At 42.0% G+C, this 23,115-nt stretch overlaps 1 protein-coding gene across 1 annotated transcript; it reads right to left on the bottom strand.

Moving 5' to 3' along the window:
* Positions 1–2,085: 2,085 nt before the first annotated feature.
* On the bottom strand, positions 2,086–21,308 carry LOC308367082 (14-3-3 protein epsilon-like). The gene is made up of 7 exons (XM_080840903.1): positions 21,100–21,308; positions 12,876–13,075; positions 11,659–11,765; positions 11,177–11,383; positions 9,603–9,739; positions 9,334–9,379; positions 2,086–3,636 (listed from the first exon to the last, which is right to left on the bottom strand). The coding sequence occupies exons 1-6, from the start codon at positions 21,161–21,163 to the stop codon at positions 9,372–9,374; spliced, it is 723 nt and encodes a 240-aa protein (XP_080697029.1). The 5' UTR covers positions 21,164–21,308; the 3' UTR covers positions 2,086–3,636; positions 9,334–9,371.
* Positions 21,309–23,115: the final 1,807 nt, after the last annotated feature.

Raw genomic sequence — 23,115 nt, 5'->3', positions numbered from 1 at the left:
ATTACAGAACAACAAAAAGTGGGAGACAGCAGCTCATTCTGCACACAGGTATCCCTGTGTTGTTATGCTCTGGTGAGGATGACCCTAATTACCAGGGTCACCATGACCTCTGATTAGGTTTGCCCATTTGTTCTTTAGTTCAAGCCACGGTGATAAGAACGATAAAGCGACGACTACTATTCTTCCTTCTCTCTCCAGTATGGCTGGGTGGGTCGCCAAGCAACTAAAAACATACATTTCCTCATTAAATACACAGTGCTGTTTTCTAATAACCACTTTTGACACAGCCCCGGCTTAACTCTTTTTTAACTTGCCTCTCCCCAGGGCTCATTGATAACTGAGTGAGGCAGATTGAGTTTTTATGTGTGGTCCAATTAGGTTGGTGAGCAGTGTCTTGTTTGTAGGCCTACCGTAGAGGTTTGAACAGTAGGACAGGCTCAGGTTGCATGCAAAGGTTTTTTGCAGTGTATACTGTTTAACGTGTTTCTAACCGAAAAAAATATGTAGTGTCGAAATTTTAGGGCGCCAGACTTAAAGTAGCAGTGGAGCACAAGCTTTTAAACCACTCCGAGGTGATCTTACAGAACTTTGTATGTTGTTGAGTGCAATAAACAAACTGTGCAATAATGTTCGCGTGCCTTTGTTGTGTTCATTCACTCATACACATTTATTTCAGATTTTATATCTGAAATTAATCTAAAAGTAGCACATATTGTCAGGTAATTTTTCAATATATCTGTCAAAAAATATAGAATCATTCTAAATGTTGCCGTTAACTACTAATAACTTGATTATTAACTTTGCCCGATAAAAATCGAATTTGCCTTGTAATGAGGCACACAAATCCTGTCAGTATAATGAATGTATTATTTTTCAGATTGAATGTGTTTTGACTGAAACTTATTTTCTTTCAATACTTTAATATTTAACTTTAAAAAGGCTGACACTGGACCATTCAGAACATTTACTGACTTCATGATAAATAAGCAAATCACTGGCAGAAGTACAATAACATCAGGCTTAATACTTGACTTCACACTCAGCATTCTGTCCAACTCTACCAGTCATGTTTCATGATGAAACAAAGCAGCCAGGACTCTCCAAGCTGCTGCCCTCTACTGGGCAAATGATTAACAGCATTTTACGCTTGCCTTATTAGAGAACTTTTTTCAAACACCACAGTATATTGCTCACAAGTAAATTACACAGGGCTCATAGTTAAAAACAATAAGGTCCCATGTGCTTTCATAACCACTTTTCCTAGACCTCAATGAAAAACGTCATGAGGCCAAGGAAAGATGTGAAGGAGAATTCAGAAGAATGCTAAAAGAATCCGTCTGCATTTCCACTTTAGCCTGCTTACTTGTGCGTCGGCCTTTAAATGTTGCTGCTGCTTGTAATCCTGGGACAACATTATCTCCTTTCTTTCGGCAAAAGGCTGTTTCAGTGTGCCCGATGCTAAAGGAAATACAAAAGGCAGCACTGAAGCGCCTTTCCTGAGCATTTAGAGAATTCAAACAGCGCTCATAATGGTTGCCATGGTTGGACAAAAAAAAAAAGTATCCGACAACAATCCATCGAGTCAGGCTTCATCCAAGGGGGCACTCCAAGAACGTGGTCTAGTGACAAACTTCAAGCAAGTCAACTTTGAGTAAGTGGTAAACCTCCAAGGAGGGCCCTATGGCTTACATTTGCGACAAGACTGAAACCAAAGGGCTCCTCTATTAGGAGATGTACTACTTATTTAGAGTTCACTTGCCCAGGTGTGTCACTAAACCGAGTTTCCTTGAGTACAACATTAAACAGTGCTTTATGTGCTTGATCTGCCCATTTAGTCTCTAACTGGATTCGTCTGTATCCATCCATTAAGTGCATCTGTAGTTCTTTGTAATTTGGCCCTAGAACATGTTACTCACAGCACAGGCAAACTGCTAAATATCTGACCCGCATGGTGATTCAGGTGTAATGCATTACGGCGGTCAAAGCTCAACAGACCAATACTTAGTATCCCAATATTTCTTAGCTTACCATTTCACTCATCCTCATCAACAAAGAAAAGATGCATTTAATGACCAAATGCATTCCTTTAATTTAGGTTTGTTTTTATTAGTAGTTTAATGTTAATTCCATGCTGTGGAAGAATAGATGGCGCTTATGGGCTCCAGTAGTACAAATCCGATTCAAGTTACACATACTGACCAGAAGAGAGAAAAAGAAGGGAAACAGAGAAAGAGAAAAAGAAGGGAAACAGAGAAAGCGAAAGAGAAAAACAGGCAAAGTGTTGGGGCAATGACAGTGTGAGAAGAAAATCAAATAGCTATCTAAAAGCTATCTTAAAAAAAATTGATAAAACTTGAGTATCCCCATTGGGTTTAAGAAAACACACACACACACACACACACACACACACGCACACACACATACATATACATACACACGCACACACACACACACACACACACACACACATATATAGCTTACAGTTCAGAGGCCACATGAAGCAACATTCGGAAGCAACATCACAGCCTACAAACACGTTTGTTTCAAACAAAGCAAGACTGCTTTATTTCAGAGTTCATGAAGACAATATCTTTTGAGAAGCCCGCAAATTTGTTTCCAAAAACTATAAAAAGCACAAGCTCTCCTGTGCAGCCCACTGCAAGCTGCATGAGGTGACATTAAGCTAGACATCAAAAGCTAGGAGTTTTAAAAAATGGTATCTACTGCATTTTTAAAAGAAAGCATGGCGTGTCTGTCTCTTCTTCTTGTAGGAAGAAGGGAAAGTACACAAGCTCACATCTAGCCTTTTATGGGTTAAAAGACTAGAAGCAGAGACACCAAGCTAAACGCCACATACTAGCATTCCAGCTTCCTACAACACCATCACGCAGTGCATGGACAGAAGGTACTTCTTAAAGCCAGTGTCCCTTTCAGAAAACAAATATGACAAGCACCATTCCAAACCATTTTCCACCAAATGCTCGAATCAAACACAAAATCAGAAGATGCATATGTGTCAATGATTAAATCTACCAATGTCTTTAATCACTTTAACGCTTTGCCTGCAAGAACATCTGCTTGATGATCCAGTACCACAGATTTTACAAAAAAAAAAAAATTATGTTTACAACAGGTAGTTAACAAAACCTTGGGGGAACCGATAAGTTTTACCCTTCAGTAGGTGGGCTATCACATGAGTTTCAATTGCAAGTATGCATCCCAGTGAAACTGTAGCAAAAAAAAAAACTAAAACTAAAACCTGTAGCAAAGAAAAGAAAAACAAACAAATATGGGTAAGTCTTGGGGGTGCAGGTTGCAAAAACAAAAATCAAAAGAAAGAAGACAGATGGACAAACTGAGAGAGAAACAGAGAGAAGATGAGACGTCGAAGGGGGGTGGGTGGGGGGGAGTGGGAGGCTGGCTGTGGGCTCTCATGCCAACTGGAGAACCTGAGGGGTGGGGTTGGGCTGGGGAGGTGGGTCAAGAGAGAAGACCAAGAGAGAGTGAAAGAAGAGCGAGAGAGCGCAAGAAAGACAAAGAGATTGGGACAGGGGCGGGTGGGTTGCGTATTGGCCGTGAAGTCTCACTGAGTCTCCTCCTCCGCATCTTGCAGTGCTTCTTTATTCTGTTCTTCACCTGGAGGGGGAAAATGGACAGAATTAGAACCTTGTATTGACATGTGCAGGCAAGTGCCATCTTCAATCCCTCAGCCAGTACTAATGGGGCAGTGCATGTCATAACACAAGAGGCTCAGAAATGGCAGTAGTACACATAATCCATCGGGGGGTGGGGTGGTAACAGGAATACAACTCACAAACCACTAAGGTACAGAAATATCAATCCGGTCCCCAAAAGCTACATGAACAAAAAATGCTGGCCTTTACAGCTGGGCTACAGTTAGCCCATTTCAACTGCATATTGTCTAGGCAAGCAAGGCACACTCAAGTCAGTGTGTTACTAGAGGGCAACTTTAAACCATGCTTACAGCAGGAGCAGCTGCACAGTTTACTAAGATAATTAGCAAAGTTGGACTAACAAGTCCATAACTACTTGTTGCTTAGGAAGGTTACCATAGTAATGGCAGCAGAGCTGCCTCCGCATCACGTGCAGTAAGGCGTTGCACACATGTACAATAAAGCCTGAGCAGGCGGTTATTTATAGAATCCTCAGAGTGACTATTGGCTGATGTTAGACTGTGACAACTCCAAGCCTCCCAGTCTCATTTTTCATGCTGGCAAAGGCAACAGCAATATGGAAGCGTTTCAACTCTTTTGGGAGGCTTGCTGGGGAAGACCAAGAGCAGTGGTGTGGTTTTGGTGCCATCCTCTTTAAGCACAGGCTATAATGTTTTCTAGTTGAGTTGTGAGGGCAGTTCATATCAGAACTGATAAGCTTCTGTTAGAAACAGGTCATTTGGCCTCAGGTGCAGATACAGCGGAGCATGCACTATACAGCTCAAGAGTGAGATTTGAGTGTAATGTGGTTCACGATGCACGTATGGGGACGCACACACACGCCCCCGCACATACACCGTAAACATTAACCCTTTGAGCCAAAGACATTCAATTGGAAAGCTTGCCACACAAAATGTATAAGTGCGCTCAGAGGCTGAAAACCTGCTTCATTTCACCAAGAGTAACGTGCAGCATAATGAGCCGCTTTATGAGCAATTCTGTGAGCACACTCTCAAAATGTCAGTCCTGTGTGGGCATTTGATCTTATGCAGGTCTTACACTGAGTGTATATGCCAGCGATCACTTCATCGCAGTGCAACAACCATTAATCAAATTATAGATAAGTGCATTATAAAGCAGGAATTTGTAAAACAACCATGTTTACAATTTGTACAGATCACTGATGTGTACCTAAAGAAAGCTAATTTCTGTTTTTCGTTTTTGAGTCAAAAGGCACACCTTGGCTAAACAAGACAATATTTACTAGGAGACTAGAACGTAGACTTATCTATGTTTTCTACCTTTTTTTGTGGCTTGTTTGTTTTTTATCATAACAGTCATTCATACACTGCAAAAAATGCTTTTCTAACCTAGTGTTATTACTCTTATATTAAGATGAAAAATCTAGTTGGTCTTGTTTCTAGCTAAATTGTACTTACCTAGTGCTTTCTTGGTAAGGTTATTTTTACCTATTTCAAGCAAATATTACTTGGGCTGTCTTGATAAGCACATTTGCACTTAATTTGAGTTCTTTTAAACTAGATTTGAGTACTAGATCTTAAAATAATTCACTTTAAGTGTGGGAGTCTTATTTTAAGTTGAAAACGTTTAATTTCAAGCATAAATTCGCTTGTTTTTTTCTTAACGGATTAAAGGTCATAATTCAAGTTATTTTCAAATAGATATAAGTTTTAACAACCACTTAATTGCACCATGTAGTTCAAGTGACCTAAATCACTTAAAAAACACAGTCAAATATACTTGAGATACATGTGGATTACCACTGAGCACAAGTCAGAAGTCAGAAGTGTCGTCATAAACCACAAGTTTTCCTCAAACTTGGTGGCACGATCGGATTCACTCGAACACATCTCAAAACGTCTCTGAGGCTGCATGCCAGTGATGTGAACTGAAGCAAGTACAACAGCTGAAGAAAACATCGTGCCTTTCTACTTCAAAAGCTAAAGGTAAGCTCACATAATTTAACTTCTGCCTACTTTGGTAATTCGTAAGCGATATTGAAAATCAAAATGTATCGTAAATGACCAAGACCTCTGGTTGAAGTTATAAACTTTTTAGCAAACAAAGCTAGCACAGTTGTCGTTAGCTAAGACGGCTAACCTAGCACATTAAATTCAATTGAAGCACATTTCGACTGAGCTAACGTATGTTTTTAACTAGTGCCAGGTAATACAATGTCAGAAAGTGCCCCTTTTAGTCTTGTCTGTGAAAAGTAAGCAAGTTTAGAGGACTCATTTAGTGTGAATGTTGGTGATATAATAGCTAGTAGCTGCAGTTAGCTCTTAGCTGGCTAGCTACTCTATATTAAGGATCCCCCACACTGACAGAAGCTTTGACTTGAAGTTCAAGATTTTTTTCTTTCTGAAAGAGTAAGAACCCTTTTCTTTAAATTACAGATTGAGCAATTGGACAAGACAACACAGTAACTTCTGGAAGGTAAGTCTATAATAGTAGATATGATAGAAGATGGTTGTATAGATAAAGCCAAAGATTGTGGCTAGACTGGCTATGCGTGTTTTCCTGGTCATTATCGCCACATAGCCGATATGCTTCCACTCTTTTCCTTGAATCCTCAGTGCTCTTAAGTATCCATAGTTTCAGAGACATCATAAATATTGCTGATTCACTCTTACCCCTTTGTTTGCAGCTGCACAGATCATTGCCTTGTTGGAGGTTCTCCTAAAAATGTTCCCTTCCTCAGCCGTCCCTCCAAGAAAACTCAAGTCAGCAAGTGAGGCACTACACAATGTCCTTGAGGTGGGTTTTAGTGTCAATACACGTACTGTACACGTGTATAATGGTTTCATTTGTGAATTTCATGTGTTTGGTTTAACTTCATTCTGCCCCCCTCCCCCAATTTGTTGCTTTCAGCCATCTGAGGACCCCAATGTCTTCTTGCATAAAAGGCCGCTTAGCAGTCCTGTCTTCATCATCGACTCCAACAATGTGCTTCCGACAGTCAGCAATACCCCACTGACGACCTTGCCAAGGGACATGCTTCCGGAGTCCCTCATGATACTGATGGGATGTTGCTATGTGTGCCAGTTCACCTATTCCAGGTGAATTGCTACGCTATTGTCCATAATACAAACAGATGTACTGAAAGATTCTATTGACGAGAGTGAAAAGATGACAACATATAAAAAGGTGCTTGCTAACCGGCAAGAATTCATCCAAACCTAGTCTGTCTCTCCCTCTCCTCTTTGTCAACCTCTCTCTGTATGTCACTCTTCTCTATGCCCCACCCCCCCTCTATCTCTTTCTCTATATGTCTGGAGGTCAGGACAGCACACAGTAACACAATGTCCAATGTATTTCCAGCTAAATTTGTTAATGATTTGTTGGCTGTTGGATGATTTCCGACTGTTTGATGTGTTGCTGAATTGTTATCGTTTATGTTAGATGTCAATGTACCTTATGTCTGACAGTTAACTAAAATCATTATGTGTAATATGTAATTAAGTACATTTAAGCATTCTGATGCTTAATATTGTTCATTATTGTCAAATGCCTGTTATTGGTTTTCTTCATTAACAGGGTAATAAAACAGTGATAAATAATATGTTGTGAAATGTTTCCATGATTTTAAGAGCTATTGGTCTGATTTGAAGTAACTTAAAGCTTTAGAAGTATTCCAGGTTTGAGTGATGACAGACTTCTTTGGAAGTTACTATATGACTTGAAATCAGTGTTGTCAGTCTAAATTTTACTCTTATTTTAAGATGTTGTGGTCTTATGTAGAAGCCTGAATTGTTTCTTATTTCAAGTACTAATGCCTCAGAAGATCACTAGATTTGAGTGACATTAGGCTTATTTTGAGGTAACTGCATGGTTTGAAATAAGTAGAATTAGTCTTATTTCAGGACATTCTGTGCTTGAATTGTCTCTTATTTCAAGTACTAATGCCTCAGAAGTTCACTAGATTTGAGTGACATCAGGCTTATTTTGAGGTAACTACATGTCTTAAAATGAGTGGAATTAGTCTTATTTCAGGACATTCTGTGCTTGAATTGTCTCTTATTTCAAGTACTAATGCCTCAGAAGTTCACTAGATTTGACTGAAATCAGGCTTATTTTGAGGTAACTACATGTCTTGAAATTAGTGGTATTAGTCCTATTTCAGGACATTCTGTGCTTTTGGAGTTATGGTCTTATTTTAAGAAATCTTAACAAGCCAAATTTGCTCAACGCACTGGCAGCCAAATTTGCTTGTTTTAAGCAAAATCCTGCTTAAATATGTAATTATTTGTCTTAAATCTAGAGGGGCATTTTTTGCAGTGTACCCAGAGAGGATGGACATTTACATGGACCTAGAGGAGAGGAGGAGTTCAAAAGAATATGTTTAACCCAAAATGATTATCATCATGATTTTCTCCTCAGAGTTTGCTTGTGTAGCGGAGTGATCTCTGTGGCAATAACATGGATACATTTACATCGAGGGCCATCAGTGATACCCTGGAGCCACAGATTAGATGACATCTCAGCTGCTAAGTACATACGGATGTGAACATTTATTTTGGGGTGAATTATTTCTTTAAGTGGTCAAAAATGTTAAGGTTTCAGTAAACAATCTTCTGATGTTATACCCTGAATTTTGAAATCAAAGACTTAGGGCCCAATCTTTCAGTGATTGTAACTATTGAGTTAAGCAAATCGTAGCGTTCCCTAGCTGCGCCCTTATATAAAAAGAAAAATAGTTTTGAACAGCAAACTTGTGAAAACACGACTAATTGCAGACAAATAACATAAGGGTGTGCCGGTGCCTTGCAGTTCTTTTACAATTAGTTTTTAGATGTTTTAGACAAGTAGATTTGAGATAAGCACTGTACATGGCAGAGGTGGGATCAAAAGGGTGTGAGGGATCAGAGATCTTCTCCTACTCCTGTGTTCTCCACTTTCTAAACCTCACTAAATGAGGCCCTAGTCTACCCAACCGTATGCGTGCGTGCCTGCCTGCATTGCATATATATTTTAGCTGGCTGCTAATAAGACTACAAATTTAAAATTGTAACCCTAGTGCAATACAGCACATTTAAAAAAATGCATTTAATAATACTGGGGGGGGGGGGGGGGGGGGACGGACACACACACACACACTTTGCGGGTGCGAAGGGTTACGTCACTATAAGTATTAAAAGGGAATAAAGCAAAAATGCTACAACTGTTCAGTGAGAGGAAATGCCCATCCCTACATGTCAAACACAACAGGACCATGAGTCGTTCCTGTTAACGCAAACGTCTGACTGAACACAGACAGCAACCTCCAAAACAAACAGCTCCTGGCAGCCAGCCGTCACCTGTCCAGTTTCTGTGAGGCCAGGAGGCAGAACACCAGCACAGTGCACGGTTAGTGAGACACAACGAGAGAGGGCTGAGTGAGTCACAACGAGAGGTTAGTGAGACACGACGAGAGGTTAGTGAGTCACAACGAGAGAGGCCTGAGTGAGTCACAACAAGAGAGAGCTGAGTGAGTCACAACGAGAGGTTAGTGAATCACAACGAGAGAGGGCTGAGTGAGTCACAACGAGAGGTTAGTGAGACACAACGAGAGGTTAGTGAGACACAACGAGAGGTTAGTGAGACACAACGAGGGGGCTGAGTGAGTCACGTGAGGAGAAAGCTGAAAGAGATGACTTACAAAGTACAGTTCTAAGAGGAAATGGAGGGGGTTTGTCCTTAGGAATCTACACATGAAGAATGGAGACAGACGAGAGATAGTGGACAGAATAGTGGGCACAGGTCAGGGACACAGTCAGGAAGTAAGGGCAGAGAGAAAGACAGAAAGAAATGGAAATCAAGGGTTTAGCTGAAAGGAGAGGCGGGTCAAAGATTTCCTGCATGTAAGTGGTTGTGCTACACGTCCAAGCAGGCCTAAGCGCGCTGTGGACCAATCAGAATGCGCCTCACCGTCTCCTTGCATGTCTGACGTCCATAGTGTCAGGTTGTCACGGAGCAGCTGCATGATGAGTGTGGAGTCCTTGTAGCTCTCCTCACTCAGTGTATCCAGTTCTGCAATCGCATCATCAAAGGCCGCTTTCGCCAACCTGAATGAGAGAGAGATGGAGTGAGGGGGGGTGGGCGCGTGAGAGAGAGAGAGGTCAAACAAGAGCGGCTACAGCCTTCACACAGACACAAACAAACAATGTAGATAAAGAGATAATACAGAGGGCCTGAAATGTTGGTACCCTCTTTTGTGTGTGTAAGAATGGTGAATAGCAGACACTCTGGCCATGGTTCCTTAAGCAAAAATAACAAGCCACTTGATGTAGGAGGAGAGAGGCTTTCTGTGTGCCTTGTTGCTGGGGGAGCAAGCGACTCAATCTCAGGGTGAACCCAACAGTTATGTAGCCATTAATCTCCCACCTGTCTCGCCCAGCACAGGAAAACGAGGGCATCGCAGAAGAAGTGAGAGAGTGGCCTAGACGCGCACACACAGTTATGAGAAAATAAGGTGGTATATCATGAATATCATCAGGCTGCTAATGTGGATCACCTTTCCTTTTCATTACAATTCTCCGCCAGAGTTGCAGGTCTAGTGTCATACAGGAGAGCGGTATTAGCACATGTGAGGAGAGTTGTAATGGATTTCCCATGTGCAATAAGTGATGGCACAAATTACAGGTATACTACAGTGTGGGAGCTCATCTTGAGTGCCCTTCTCATAGCTTACATTCATCAGGAAGCCTGAACATCGTTTACCCCCAAGTAAAAGGAGAACACCCCACAACAACTACAGCATTTGAACTAGCCGACTTGACTCGTTTTATCACATACCAGCATTCGTCAGCCTTACGGGCATAACGGTGACTAGGAGGACTAGCTGATTTTGTGTCAACTTTAAAGCAATTCCTAGTTGGCTAGAGTTTCATTGGCGTACCAAAATAGTCTGATTGGGACATATTAAACCATGGTCCTTTCCTTGTGTCTTTTCCCAACAATCAAGCATATTCCAGTGTACCACAATAGAAATTACAGACCTGGTGAATAACTAGTCGATTGCAAAATGTCACCAAACTGCAAGTTTACGCCGATCCTTCAACAGTTAAGTGAAGTCCATTAGGCACTAGGTAAAAGAGCAAACTCACACTTATCTACAACAGACCAAAGTTTCCCAAGTGACTAAAACACCAATCCCCTACTATCAGCTGTACAAGCTGACAAAAGAGCTAGTCACTTTGCACCGATGTGTCATTTTTCAGACTGGTCTTTTCTCCTCCCCTGACAGGACAGAGGACTATTCTCGACATCCACACACCTGAGCAGCACAAATCAACTGTCAAGATGTCACACATAAACATTAAGCAGGGCAGACATCTTTTCAGGATGCTACCTACTTTCTTGTCTCTCTGGTCCTGTCTGTATTATCTAAGGACAGCGGTACAACCTCTTTCTTGCCTCTGGTCTGTGTTACTTATAGAGAGTTGTATGCGTTGTTTTGTTTTGTTTCATGTTCTGTAAACATGGGAGGGTGGGGCTCTCACCTGCATGCGCGGTCAGGGGAGTTGAGGATTTCATAGTAAAATACGGAGAAGTTAAGGGCGAGCCCCAGGCGAATGGGGTGTGTTGGCGCCAGCTCGCTCATGGCGATATCACTGGCTGCTTTGTACGCGACCAAACTGTTCTCCGCCGCTTCCTTCCTGTCGTTCCCTGTGGCAAACTCCGCCAGGTACCTGTGGTAGTCACCCTTCCTACAGGGAGGGAGAGAGAGAGAGAGGGGAAGGAAGGGAGAGGGAGTAGGCGACAGGGCCGAGGGAGAAAAGGACAAAGACAATAGGCTACAAATTATACAAACTTTATCAAGACTTCACATTGGCCAAGAACTTCCATTGCTGGGACATACAACAGCTTATTGGTTGAAATGGTTTCAAATATCTAACCAGTCGTTACATCTGTTAAGCATTACTGATGTTAGTAATTGAAAATGAAATTAAGGTTTTAAAAATGAATGACATGGCGGACATACATTTTGTAGTAGAAAACCTTAGACTCTCCCGAGCCTGCAGCAGGAATGAGGTGCTTGTCCAGTACATCCAGAATGTCATTACAAATTGATTTCAGTTCTTTCTCAACCTAGAGAGAGAGAGAGAGAGAGAGAGAGAGAGAGAGAGAGAGAGAGAGAGAGAGAGAGGTTTAGCTTAAACAACTGAATGCAAAAAAAGAAATATATAAAAAAACTTCAAAAAATCCCAGACTGCATGTGGTTTCAACGACTGTAACGTCCCCCCGTGTTTAAGACCAAATTGGGGAAGGGGGAGCGCTCTTCTGGGTCTCATGTGCTACCTGCTCCACACTTCTACAGAGCTGATGTGAGCCACCAAGAAAGAGAAGCGCAGGTGGAAAACTTTATGAGGTCAGTGCTTCTCTTCTCTGCAGGGCTCTGCACTAGCGTTTGACCTATAAACTGACTAACAGCGCATGCTCATACAATATTTGGGTTGGGTTTTCTTTTCGGCATAAAGCGATACACTGAAAACAGTCCATATCTGGACACAGGACAAAGTATTTGATAATTATTCAATGCACAATGTTCACCTGTAAATATCATGCTAAAAAAGGGGAAATAAAGTTGTAATTTTTAAATGCATTCAATCTTTTTGTAGATATTTCAGCATTATGGTATGCTCATTTTGTGTTAGTCATATCAGAGGATACCATCTCTAAGCTAGATATCCAGAATGCAAAATGCAGATGTTACACCCCCTACCATTGGCTTGCACTGGTAAATGACTTAAGCACTCTTTCTCAAGCTCATCTTTTGCTTTTTTCACTTGCTAACCGCGTTCCCATCCATCCCATCTTTTCATCCTTTTCAGACATGACTGTGATTGTGCTTTGCTCCTCAAGAACATCTGTCTGTTGCAAATACTAATAAAACAGCTGAATAGCCGTTTAGCCACTTAGCAGAATAACCTAATAACGATCATTTTTAATACATAACCTTATCAGTTCACATATAGCATCACATGGGGACCCATTAAATGACAATGGAGGATACTCTGTGAAGTCGAATAAAACCACAGGTGTAGCCCCAGCCTTTAAAATGAGCAGCACATAACCAGTCGTGCTACCAACATACACACGGTGACAGTGCAATACACACACGCACGCATGCGCACACCTATAACAGTCCCAGCGCTACATCCGTTAAAAAGGCAGTGACAAAAACGGTCACACTCTCACCGTTTGCCTGTATTCCCGGATCATCTTTAGTTTGTCTTCTCCTCCCTTGCTCTCTTCCTTCTGTTCGATGCTGCTGATTATCCTCCAGGACGCTCTCCTGGCACCGATAACGTTCTTGTAGGCCACAGACAGCAGGTTCCGCTCCTCCACGGTCAGCTCTGTATCCATGCGCGCCACGTTCTTCATGGACTCCACCATTTCTGCACAGAGAGAGAGAAATACAAGTAATTTCGTCAGCTGACATTTCCGATTCAGGATAAAGGATAAGGCTTAAGAGTCACCACAGTCTTCCAAATAATGCTGGGAAAATAGGTAGCGAAGGAGCAACTACTGCGCCTTTGCATGAGTACTGTTTCACTGGCATACTGTGTACTTAGGAAAACAACTGTTCTCTCGAACACTGATGGCACCTCCATGGTGCACAGAACAGACATCAGAGAAAAGCATCAGCCATAAAGGACACCATGGGGGGGGGGGGGGGGGTACACTGTGAAGCTGAAGCCGTATCAGCTGTGCGAGCGTCTCGTAAATCCACAATGGGAGTGGCGGCAGGAAAGCGACCCCACCCAGCTCTGCACTCCTTCGCTACGCTGCGCTGCTCTGTTCACAGCTGCTGCGCAAGTGAGTCAGTGAAAATAAGCTCCTTACCGAGAGAGGGGGATTACCAGAGCCCCACGCCCAGCCAGCAGCCTGGCGCCCACTCCACTCCCCCACCACCAACACCACCAACACCACACAGAAGGGGAAACAATGCAACCGTGAGCTCACCAAAGCTGCCCACTAACACATGCACCAAAAGATGTCTGGAGATGACGAAAAGACAAATAAATTAAATCTCTCTCCATGCTGGCATGTGGCAAATTCTATTGTTAAATTATATATGGTTTCTTTGTCCGTGAGGAACTGCTGGGATACTACAAAAGCGTGAACATTGGGTCCTGGAGAATCTATCAGTTCAGGCAAACAGCCACCCACAATGTGTGCATATGTATCCTATCCTTCAGGATACACCCACCCACCCACCTACCTATCCATCTATCTGCATGTTCCAATTCATGTAGTTAGTCTCAACTCAAGCAGCTGAAAAATAAATAAATAACTACATAAGCAAATAAATATGCCAAAGAGATATCTGGGAATCACTGTGGATTATTTGATTATTTCTTAAACACTCAGAGTCCATTTTCCTTGCCACTGTTATCTGACTGCAAACCTCAGGGTTATGACAACACCTTCTAACTAGATGTGACCCTTTAACCCCTCCTGCTCTGCAACACACTCAGTTTCTGTAAATCATAACACACACCCAACCCACCCAGCCTTCAAGGTAAAAGCACCATTCCGTTTGGGCGGGGGAGGAAACAGCTCACTGAAGATAACTGGATTCTTGCATTCTGTTGCTTGCTACTTCAGGTTACACAAGCTGCAGGATAGCCAGGCTTAACATGCTGTACTTGTTCCCTAATTAATTTACTGGCATGAAATATTCTGTGCCAAATAGGACACTGTAGAGCAGGGACTGGTGAGGCACTGGTGAGCCTATTTTCAGGGCCAGTAACCAAAACGGAATGCCGTTTCCAACACAGGTCTATTTCTAAACTCCTTCACCTTTGACCTTTAACACTTAGCTGGCTACCAGGCAACGCAAAGGTCAGGAGAATTCTTGCACTTTGAATTGTTTTGTGTTTATTCAGTGTTGTGAAGACGGTCTGTGAGAATGAAGAACTAGACTGCATCCTTTAAACCGGTTGCTACACTTACGTAGCGTGTCAAAACAGAGCCACGTCTCACATCTCTCTGTGTTCACTTCATTAAGATGTGTATAAAAAGTGTCACATCTTGTCAGCACATTTCTCTTATAAATATTAACAAGGTGCCAGTCCAGGGGGATTCATCAGCATTGCTGTTAATTAAGGGACATCTACATTTCATTGATTTATTATTTATGTAATTTAAGGTTCAGCAATGCTTTGAAGCACTCGATAGGTTTGGATGCACCTAAACTGTGCAGTGAGGTAGCTGCTACAGCTCCTCTCAAGTTGCACAAGGCCACATGCAGAGACTTCCCATTAGACATCCTCAAAAATGATGGCATTTAAAACGATTTTCAGATCAAACTAATTTCTCTGAAATCTCAATGAAGGGGGTGGCCGGGGGGGGGGGGGGCTTACTACAGCCAGCAAATCCATTTAAATCTCTAATGTGATTAAAGGTGCAGCTCTCCAGTTCATTCCACCACCCCTTCCCACTCTTTAATGGAAAGTCTGGGAGCATGCCAGTTCATTACCAATCTATAAGGAGAAGAACCTTCAGTGGACCGGTGCAGCTGAGGTAAGAACGAATCCCACACAGATACAAAAGGCACTCTGAGGAGGCATGCGCCAAGGGAGGTATTCGCGAATCGTGTTCAAACAAGACAAGGGAGGCCACCATTCATGACTCATGCTCCCCTGATACTGAGACATTAGCCTCTAAAACCGAGGCAGAGGCTCTACACGGCAGCACATTTCAGCCAACCAAACTAAACTGGCACTATATGATTTAATGACCTGCATAAGTCCTTGCACAAGCCACCACCTGAAACTAGCCTCTGAGGTACACGGCCTCAGAGAGGAAAGCAGAGTGCTATACAGGGAGTGAAAGCCTTTCGAGAAAAAAAATGCAGTCAGCACGGCTCAGCCAATAGTGGGATACTATGAGCTCTTAGAAACATGCTGCCGTAACTCGATGCCACTCGTCAGAAGGACATCTCTGTATCTCTTTCTCTCCCCCTCCCAGTGCCCTAGGGGGTGACTAGCTCTCAAGTCATTAAGCGGGCGGGGGGTTATTCCTGACAGGAGCCTGGTGGAAATGCACAGGTTTTTGCTTAAAAATGAACTTACTGAATCTAACATATGCTAATGTCTAGGTTACAACGAGCATGTTGTTTCTGTACCAGTAAGCCTGCAACCGTCTTGAGCCACAAGAAAAAATAGAAAATCTACAAAAAAATTATAATCTTGAAACCATTTCAAGCCATATATCTGTATCTCTGAATGTCATCACACAAACAATAATTATGTGGATTCAATTACTCTCACTTTAGACGCAAGAAGAGGCTCAAACAAAGGCACACCAAAATAAGACAACCTGTGTACCAAATGTAACTATTTTCACAAGCAGGATAAAAGACTTGCATATATAAAAAAAAACAGGCCAGTTCATTAGTGTGATGCAGCCCCAGAGCTGAACAGCAGACAGGCTGCCTGATGTACGCTGGGCTGGCTCGTTACTCTAAGTTGTGTGAGGGGACAAGGGGGGGTGGGGGGGATCACTGGCATTACCACACTGAATTGGAATTCTTTCAGGTCCGCTGGGTGGCCAGAGAGAAGCCCTCCCACTGAGACCACAGACAGTCCAACAGTGCACTTCCTCATCTGTGGAGAGGGGAGGGGATGGTGAGGGTTGGTGAGGAGGGACAGAGGGAGGAAGGGGAAGAGCGCTGAGTGGGAAACAAAGACCGCCCATTCTGATAGCGTTTTTTTCTTTTGACTTCCAGCAACTCAACAGATCCATATGTACTCAGCCACTCACAGGGTTGTGGGGGGGGGGGGGGGGGAAGACATTACGTAAGAGACCCCCCCCCCCCCCCCCCCCTCCTCCAACACACGCAGACATACTAGGGCTGCATGCCTCCTCCTGGTTTGCTCATCTGGCTCGACCCCAGCTGCACTCTGCTTCTTGCATTCCTCCAGAGAAAGCAGGAGAGAGACCAGTGAGTGCCGTAAGATTAGAAGAAGTCTGCCGGAGACCACGCCGGTCATGGAAGGGTGGGAGGGCTGTTGCCGGGGCCCGTTTCAGACCATGCATCACACACAGGATGGGTGTCCTATCCCGGAGAAGGGAACAAATGTGTGAAACTGCCTCACAGACATGAAGCTGCTGCTATACCTTTCTCTGCCTGTTAGGGAGAGAACAACACACATGTGACCCAGGTAAAGCCATTACATGAGATAATCTAAGGAGTATTCAGAAAACAAAGAGCTTCACTGATTAGAATTGCATAGAACAAGAGGGTATAGTAGTCACTGACATGCAGAGGATTTCAAATGTCCTGCCATTCGAAAATTGTGCCTTTCCTTCCAGCACAAGGACTCCAAAACCATCTTGACCAGACCGTTTACAAAATAGAAAATGGATCTCGATTTCGGTCTTGATCGAGGTAATGCATATCAACATTTGGAGAGATAAATGCTGCATTTGTTTTTGAATAGTAGTCTGCTATTCTAAACAAACACACTTTTTGTCAAATTAAGTGAGTTGTCCCTCACGGTCCTCTAGCCGTCCGTTCTCTGTAGCAATACACCCATCCAATCCATGGATCGGTACTGGCATCGATAATGACATAATCAAATGGATCAGGTAACTGTGTAATTTCACAGATCCACGTCTCATTCTGTTACTGTGTAATTTTAAAATTGTAACTACGTGATTATGCAAATCTTCATCTAACAAACCTAAAGGAATGTTGATGTTAGAGCATGTCCACTAGGGAAGGGTTTCTCAACCCATGGGCCGTGGCCCATTGGTGGGCCGAGGAGCACTATCATTGGGCCGCGAAAATGTTTCAGATTTTTTTTCCCCCATTGGTGGGCCGCGGAGTGAGTAACTGATTTTAAATTGAGAACAATATAAATTGAGGACGTCAAAGTTAACGCATACATCTATGATATTATTGTGGCCGAGATTATTTTTTTTGCAGTTAACGCAACTTTGTTTACTTCCGGTGTGCGTTGACAAGAAACCGCCGCGTGCCTGCAGTCAGTTAGGCAGAAGCGACCGAGATGTTGGAGAGAGCTGAGGGATTGTTTGGCGGAAAGTTTCTGTTTAAGAGGCAAAATGACGGAACAATCAACAAATCTTAAGTTGTATGTAGCATTTGTCAAGCTGAATTTAGCTGTCACTGCCAACTAACACTATTCTAACGATTTACCGCCGAGTGGCAACATTGTGTTTCGGATTTCCTTGCTTGACGGCGAGAGAACACGAAAAATATACCATTAAACAACAGTGTCTAAAATACACGCTGTCTGAAGTGATTACTCGTAAATGTATAGGATTCGACGGACGTCAGTAACGTTGCATTAGTGTTGTTTTTGTGCGTTATCATTGGAGTGGATATGCTTTTCTGTGGACAGCTACCAACTCAAACGACTGCCCAGGAATGATTGTTGCTATTTATGTTGATAATAGATGGCAGCCACAGATTTAATTCATTATCTAAATTATTCTAATCATTATATTGACATATTTGAACCTATTTGTTTCCATGTCTGAAGCATCACTTATTTTAATTAGGCCTAGCTGAGTGGTCTTGTTTGCATGTTCCATCACTTATTTTGAGTACATGCTATCTTTTGGGTCCTGACTTGCTTGTTGTGCACAAATAGGCCTAGGCCTACTGCAATTCAGTTCCCTGTGTGTATTTATGTTGTTTTCGGGTGCACAATACAATTTTGATGCAATATCTAGAGTTAGATTTTCTTTTATTTATTTCTAGGCTTCCACCTGTGGCAGGTGCTGATGTTGCTTTTTCCTCACACATAACAATCGCTTTTTTTTAATGGATTATAGATTCAATTAGCCTAATGGAATAAAGATTCGCTAATTAAGCGGGGTGTCTGTTGGGCCCCGACCTGTTACAAATACAAAAAGTTGGGCCTCGGAGTCAAAAAGGTTGGGAACCCCTGCACTAGGGTGTGTTGGCCTCTACTGCAGCCAATAGGCTACTTGTTTTTTTGTTTAGAGCTTTTCCTGTTAGCCTTACAAAAAATACCAACATAGAATAATAATAATATTAATAATAATAATAATAATATTCAAAGATTCATAGACAAAGTGGCTGGGACCAAGGCATACAGTATTCCTGCCAAACACAATGATTCAGGAGCACAGAGTAGAGGGGTACAATTTGATTGGCTGTTGAGCTTAAATATCAACCACATTTTGACAGAATCACGGAAGGTGCCTTTAAATAAAGTCGATGAAATGTACGATTTTACATTACACATATTAGTTGATGCCAATTTCTCTTACAGACAGGAATGGTGTAATGGTGGCATATAACCAATAACAATTGTACAACAAAGCATATGTCAGTTTAAGTGACGCCTGAACCTTCAAAGAAGTCTTGGGTATTCTATGAAAAGGTACAAGACCTCCAATGTTCCCCAATCATCAACCAGACAGTTTTTTTTTTTTTTTTTTTTAAACACCACTGAAAGAGCATGTCGATCATACGGCCCATCGGCCTCTATTTAATGAATGAGTACTTCTGTGGGCCGTCTCAATGACTAAAGGGGAGTGACTGCTTTTACTTTCCTCAGTCAACCTATTAATGATAAGCATTATTTTGCGCAGTTAAAAAAAAACTGCGGTTAATTTAATTCTGTGTAGATTCCAAGTCACCGCAATGATGAGATTGTAATTGTTCTTGTTCTTGTTATTTAATTGTAAATACGTGGACCTTAAACAAGTGCTGCCTATATTTCAATCTACACCCTTCAAGACCGATCATAGGTACCTCAATGTATTCTATAACTGGTGGACCAGATTGGCTGGTTAATACTGTATTTAGCCAATTAACTAATATTGAAGTTATTGTTAGCACATTTACAACACAAGACATAAGTCTTGCTCATCACACACAGTGCTAAATAATGACCAGGTTCGTGTGCGACACTGAATTTTCTCATTGTATCTTGCTACTAATAAGCAATCTTACAAACGTTACGTTGCTTTCTAAGCTGTCTACCAGAGGTATATTACCTGGTTAGAATAGCCAACGCTAAAATCTCCCAATAGATTGTCTGCGAGCCAAATTGTATCAATGTTAACTGATAACTAACTGTCGAACAAATGTTGATAACTGATAGTAATTTCAAAATACGCCATCAAATTAGATTAGTTCACTTTCACATGTCCACTGTAAAACCAATTTCAGAAGGGTAACGTTAAGGATAGCTAATAGGACCTATGCTAACGTCAATTAGCTTTTCTCAGCCATGCTAACAAGATAGAGTACCAAGTGTTCTAAATGACATGTGTCATAACTTTACGATGACTTCGATGGATTAAGAAGTTAAACAATGCATGTCAGATTCTCGCTACACACAAACCTAACTGACCTTTGCTACCTTTTCAGCTGGCTTGCTAATCTTTGCTTCCCTATGCAATCTGACTATTAGATTTCAGGCTAGGGCTTCCTAGCAGGATGACCAAGGTGGTTTTTGCTTTATACTGGCATCTGTTCCGTTAACGGCTAATAGTGCAAACACACGCGCGAATTTACAACGATGACAATTCGTAATGAGATATAGTTTTAATACCATTTCACAACCAGTTGAATTAAAGCAATCGTTGAATTTAGCTTAGCGAGCTACTCGAGAAACGTGTGATACACGAGTCCACATGAAACCCACCCCACCATATCACACAGGCTATCCGGATAGCATGCTGTTGGCCGCAAATCTGACAGAACGCAATAGTTAGCCATGAAGCCATCATACTCTACTTATTGCGGGCCCTATGCATCTTCTAAATTAGCCCAATGCTTAACTGACTTCAACGATTCATGTTAGCCATTTAACGTAAACGTAGCATGGGGGCATTTGAGGCGATATGATTTAACACCAACAGTTCATACCTGCCACTCATTCTCACCATATTGCCTAGCTTACGTTAACGTATTGTTATACATTTGAACCAGCAAGTCGCCATTTGGGCAAAATACGGATCTTTCAATGGTTGTTGTGCGGCTTTTTAAGAACGCCGAAAGCGAATGTTTTCCATAACGTTAACGATACTTTCCCTGTGACACCCCCCAATGCTACTTACTGCTCACAAAGCTATCATGCTACACTAACTAGCTTGCGGACCACTCATCAGCACGCTAGCAAGCAACCGTGCCTTTATCGATGAGTCGGTCACCCTCTTAAGTTACCAACGAGCTGATCATAATACAACTGATATGTCAGGAGGTTAACATTTAAGTGTCGTTCACGTTAGCTAAAATAAACATCAATTTGCTGCTAGCTTTTCTGCATGTTTTTTTTTTTTTACGAAACGTCTCGCCCGCTTCCCTGTTTTCGCCCTCTCCCCCTAGCCCCCCACAAGAGGGAGGGTGAGGAACATGTCCTGCAGTAACCGTATTTCTCATAAAGCTAATCATTCTAACGTTACTTACCGTCGTATCTCTCAGCTTGTTCGGCAAGTTTTGCCTGATATACTAGGTGCTCTCGGTCTGCCATGTTGTATAGGCCTAAGGTTGACGATCTTCAGCGGGCGGAGGTAAAGAGGCTCAGAGACGGGAGAGAATCTCGACCGAGGATTCCTGACGGAGCAACAGCAGCACGGAGTTCCCACTCTACCGGTAGCTTTGCTCTAAAGATGGCGTCGGATCTCCATCCGGGAAATGTACTCTATCCACGCCACACATAAGCACGGCCCCCTCCTCCTGTTACAGTGCACTCTCAAAGGTGCGAGCTCCTTGAGGCACTGTGAAGACACCCCACATAAAACATGTGCCTAGCTCTGTATTGCATAGATTGCATTGGAACACTAAAATCGTTTTGAGTGGTTCGAAACTGGTGTATTTTAATAATATATTATTCTAGTATTGACTGAATGAGTTTTGACAAAATGATATAAATAATATAAATTAGGGCTACCAATTCCATATTGTTAAGTAGGCCTAAATGGCGGCATCCATACTCATTGTAGACTCAAAACTACTTCAACTAGGAAAAAGCGAAAGAACTAAGGAAACCATTCATTATGATGTTATGCTTTTATTGACTGAGTAGGCTATGTTAAAACTTTACATGCCTCTGAAAATAAAGCGTGAATATGGACATAGAACATGGCATCATAGGACATAGTCTCACGAAATATTGTTTAAAGGGGCATATAACAAAAACATTACAGAGCCTTGTAGGATGAGGTTGATTTTTAAAATCAATAATGAATTTCATAAGTACTGCACAGGGTTAAGAGGTAAGGTGCATTATCTTGAGACTTGAACTCTAACAATACAGGATAAAACTGGGTGACCATCGAAAAGGCCAACATGGTATAACCTTGTGTCAACATGAGATGTCAAGATCATCACACACACACAAAAACAATATGGAATGAAAGTTACAATAAACTGTTATTGGTTTGTTATTTCCAATTGACCATACACCTGCGGAGCATACAACCAAACCACTGGACAATTCCAACACTTCTCTTGGTTTTAAGGTATAAAGTATTTTAAGGGAGTTCCAGATACATGGTTTAGTGATAAAGCTGGGTAAGTTAACTCAGGGTAGGTAATAAACCTCATAATAGAAGAGCCTCATGGCTTTGTTTAGCTAGGAGAATGAAGCTATGGGGCTAACCCACATTCTTGGAATACCCCCCAGAAACGTGATTCTCTGAAAACTATGGGATACAACAACCAAGGGTAAATAGCAAACTGGAAGCACAGTGACCATTGTGTTTCCTTATCAACACAGTCATTTAAAAACAAACAAAAGGGAACGAGAAGAGTATGTCCATGATTCCATGGGTCCCATCTTATTTATAGTGTTTCTTTTCTGTCTGTCCTTTAACAGAAATGTAGTGTTCTTAAAGGAAACAGAGAGCCTCAGAGCAGCCCTTTCTTTCGCTGTGCTGTCAGGCAGTCTCTTCTTCAGCCACTGATTCATTTGGGAAAGTGTCTGACAGAACCATAGCACAGAGGCACACCCTGGAGACAGGGAGATGTGGGTCACACATGACCAGATTACTCAGAAACACACATATGAAACCAGTCAAATACGAGGGTGTTGATGAGGGAACTGAGTTTTGTATTAATTCACTTTTGAAAATAAATCTACATTGTGATATTACTACCAACTATATTTCTGGAAGTCTGGCCTGTTCTGACATGGAATATCGTTCAATGACATGTCCTAAGGTGTTAGTAGGATGTCTGAACAAGAAATTGTCATTATTTATCAATTAAAGATGTTTCTCTCCCTTCTCTGTTTTAATTCAGAATGATCGACACTCATTAATAACAAATCTATATAATCAGTGAATCAGCTATTTATCACTGTGTTGAGTAACATAATCAATCACTGTGTTGAGTAACGTTATCACAGATTATATTCTGGTATACAGACTTACCAGGGTATGTTAGTGTCAACCAATATGAATTTAATGACTGAATTCTCAC

The sequence above is a fragment of the Sprattus sprattus genome, assembly GCF_963457725.1.
Source record: "Sprattus sprattus genome assembly, chromosome: 1".
Classification (NCBI taxonomy): domain Eukaryota; kingdom Metazoa; phylum Chordata; class Actinopteri; order Clupeiformes; family Clupeidae; genus Sprattus; species Sprattus sprattus.
Note: the sequence above shows the minus strand (reverse complement) of the source record. Positions and strands in the feature narration are given on the sequence as shown.

What these genes read in the sequence shown, in the direction of transcription:
- LOC308367082 (XM_080840903.1), bottom strand. Translation starts at nt 21,163, where the DNA reads ATGGCAGACCGAGAGCACCTAGTATATCAGGCAAAACTTGCCGAACAA. An exon ending in AAGGTTTTCTACTACAAAAT is followed by an intron (nt 11,384 to 11,658) that starts GTATGTCCGCCA and finishes CCCTCCCTGTAG; the next exon opens with GAAGGGTGACTACCACAGGT. An exon ending in TCCCCTGACCGCGCATGCAG is followed by an intron (nt 9,740 to 11,176) that starts GTGAGAGCCCCA and finishes TCTCTCATTCAG; the next exon opens with GTTGGCGAAAGCGGCCTTTG.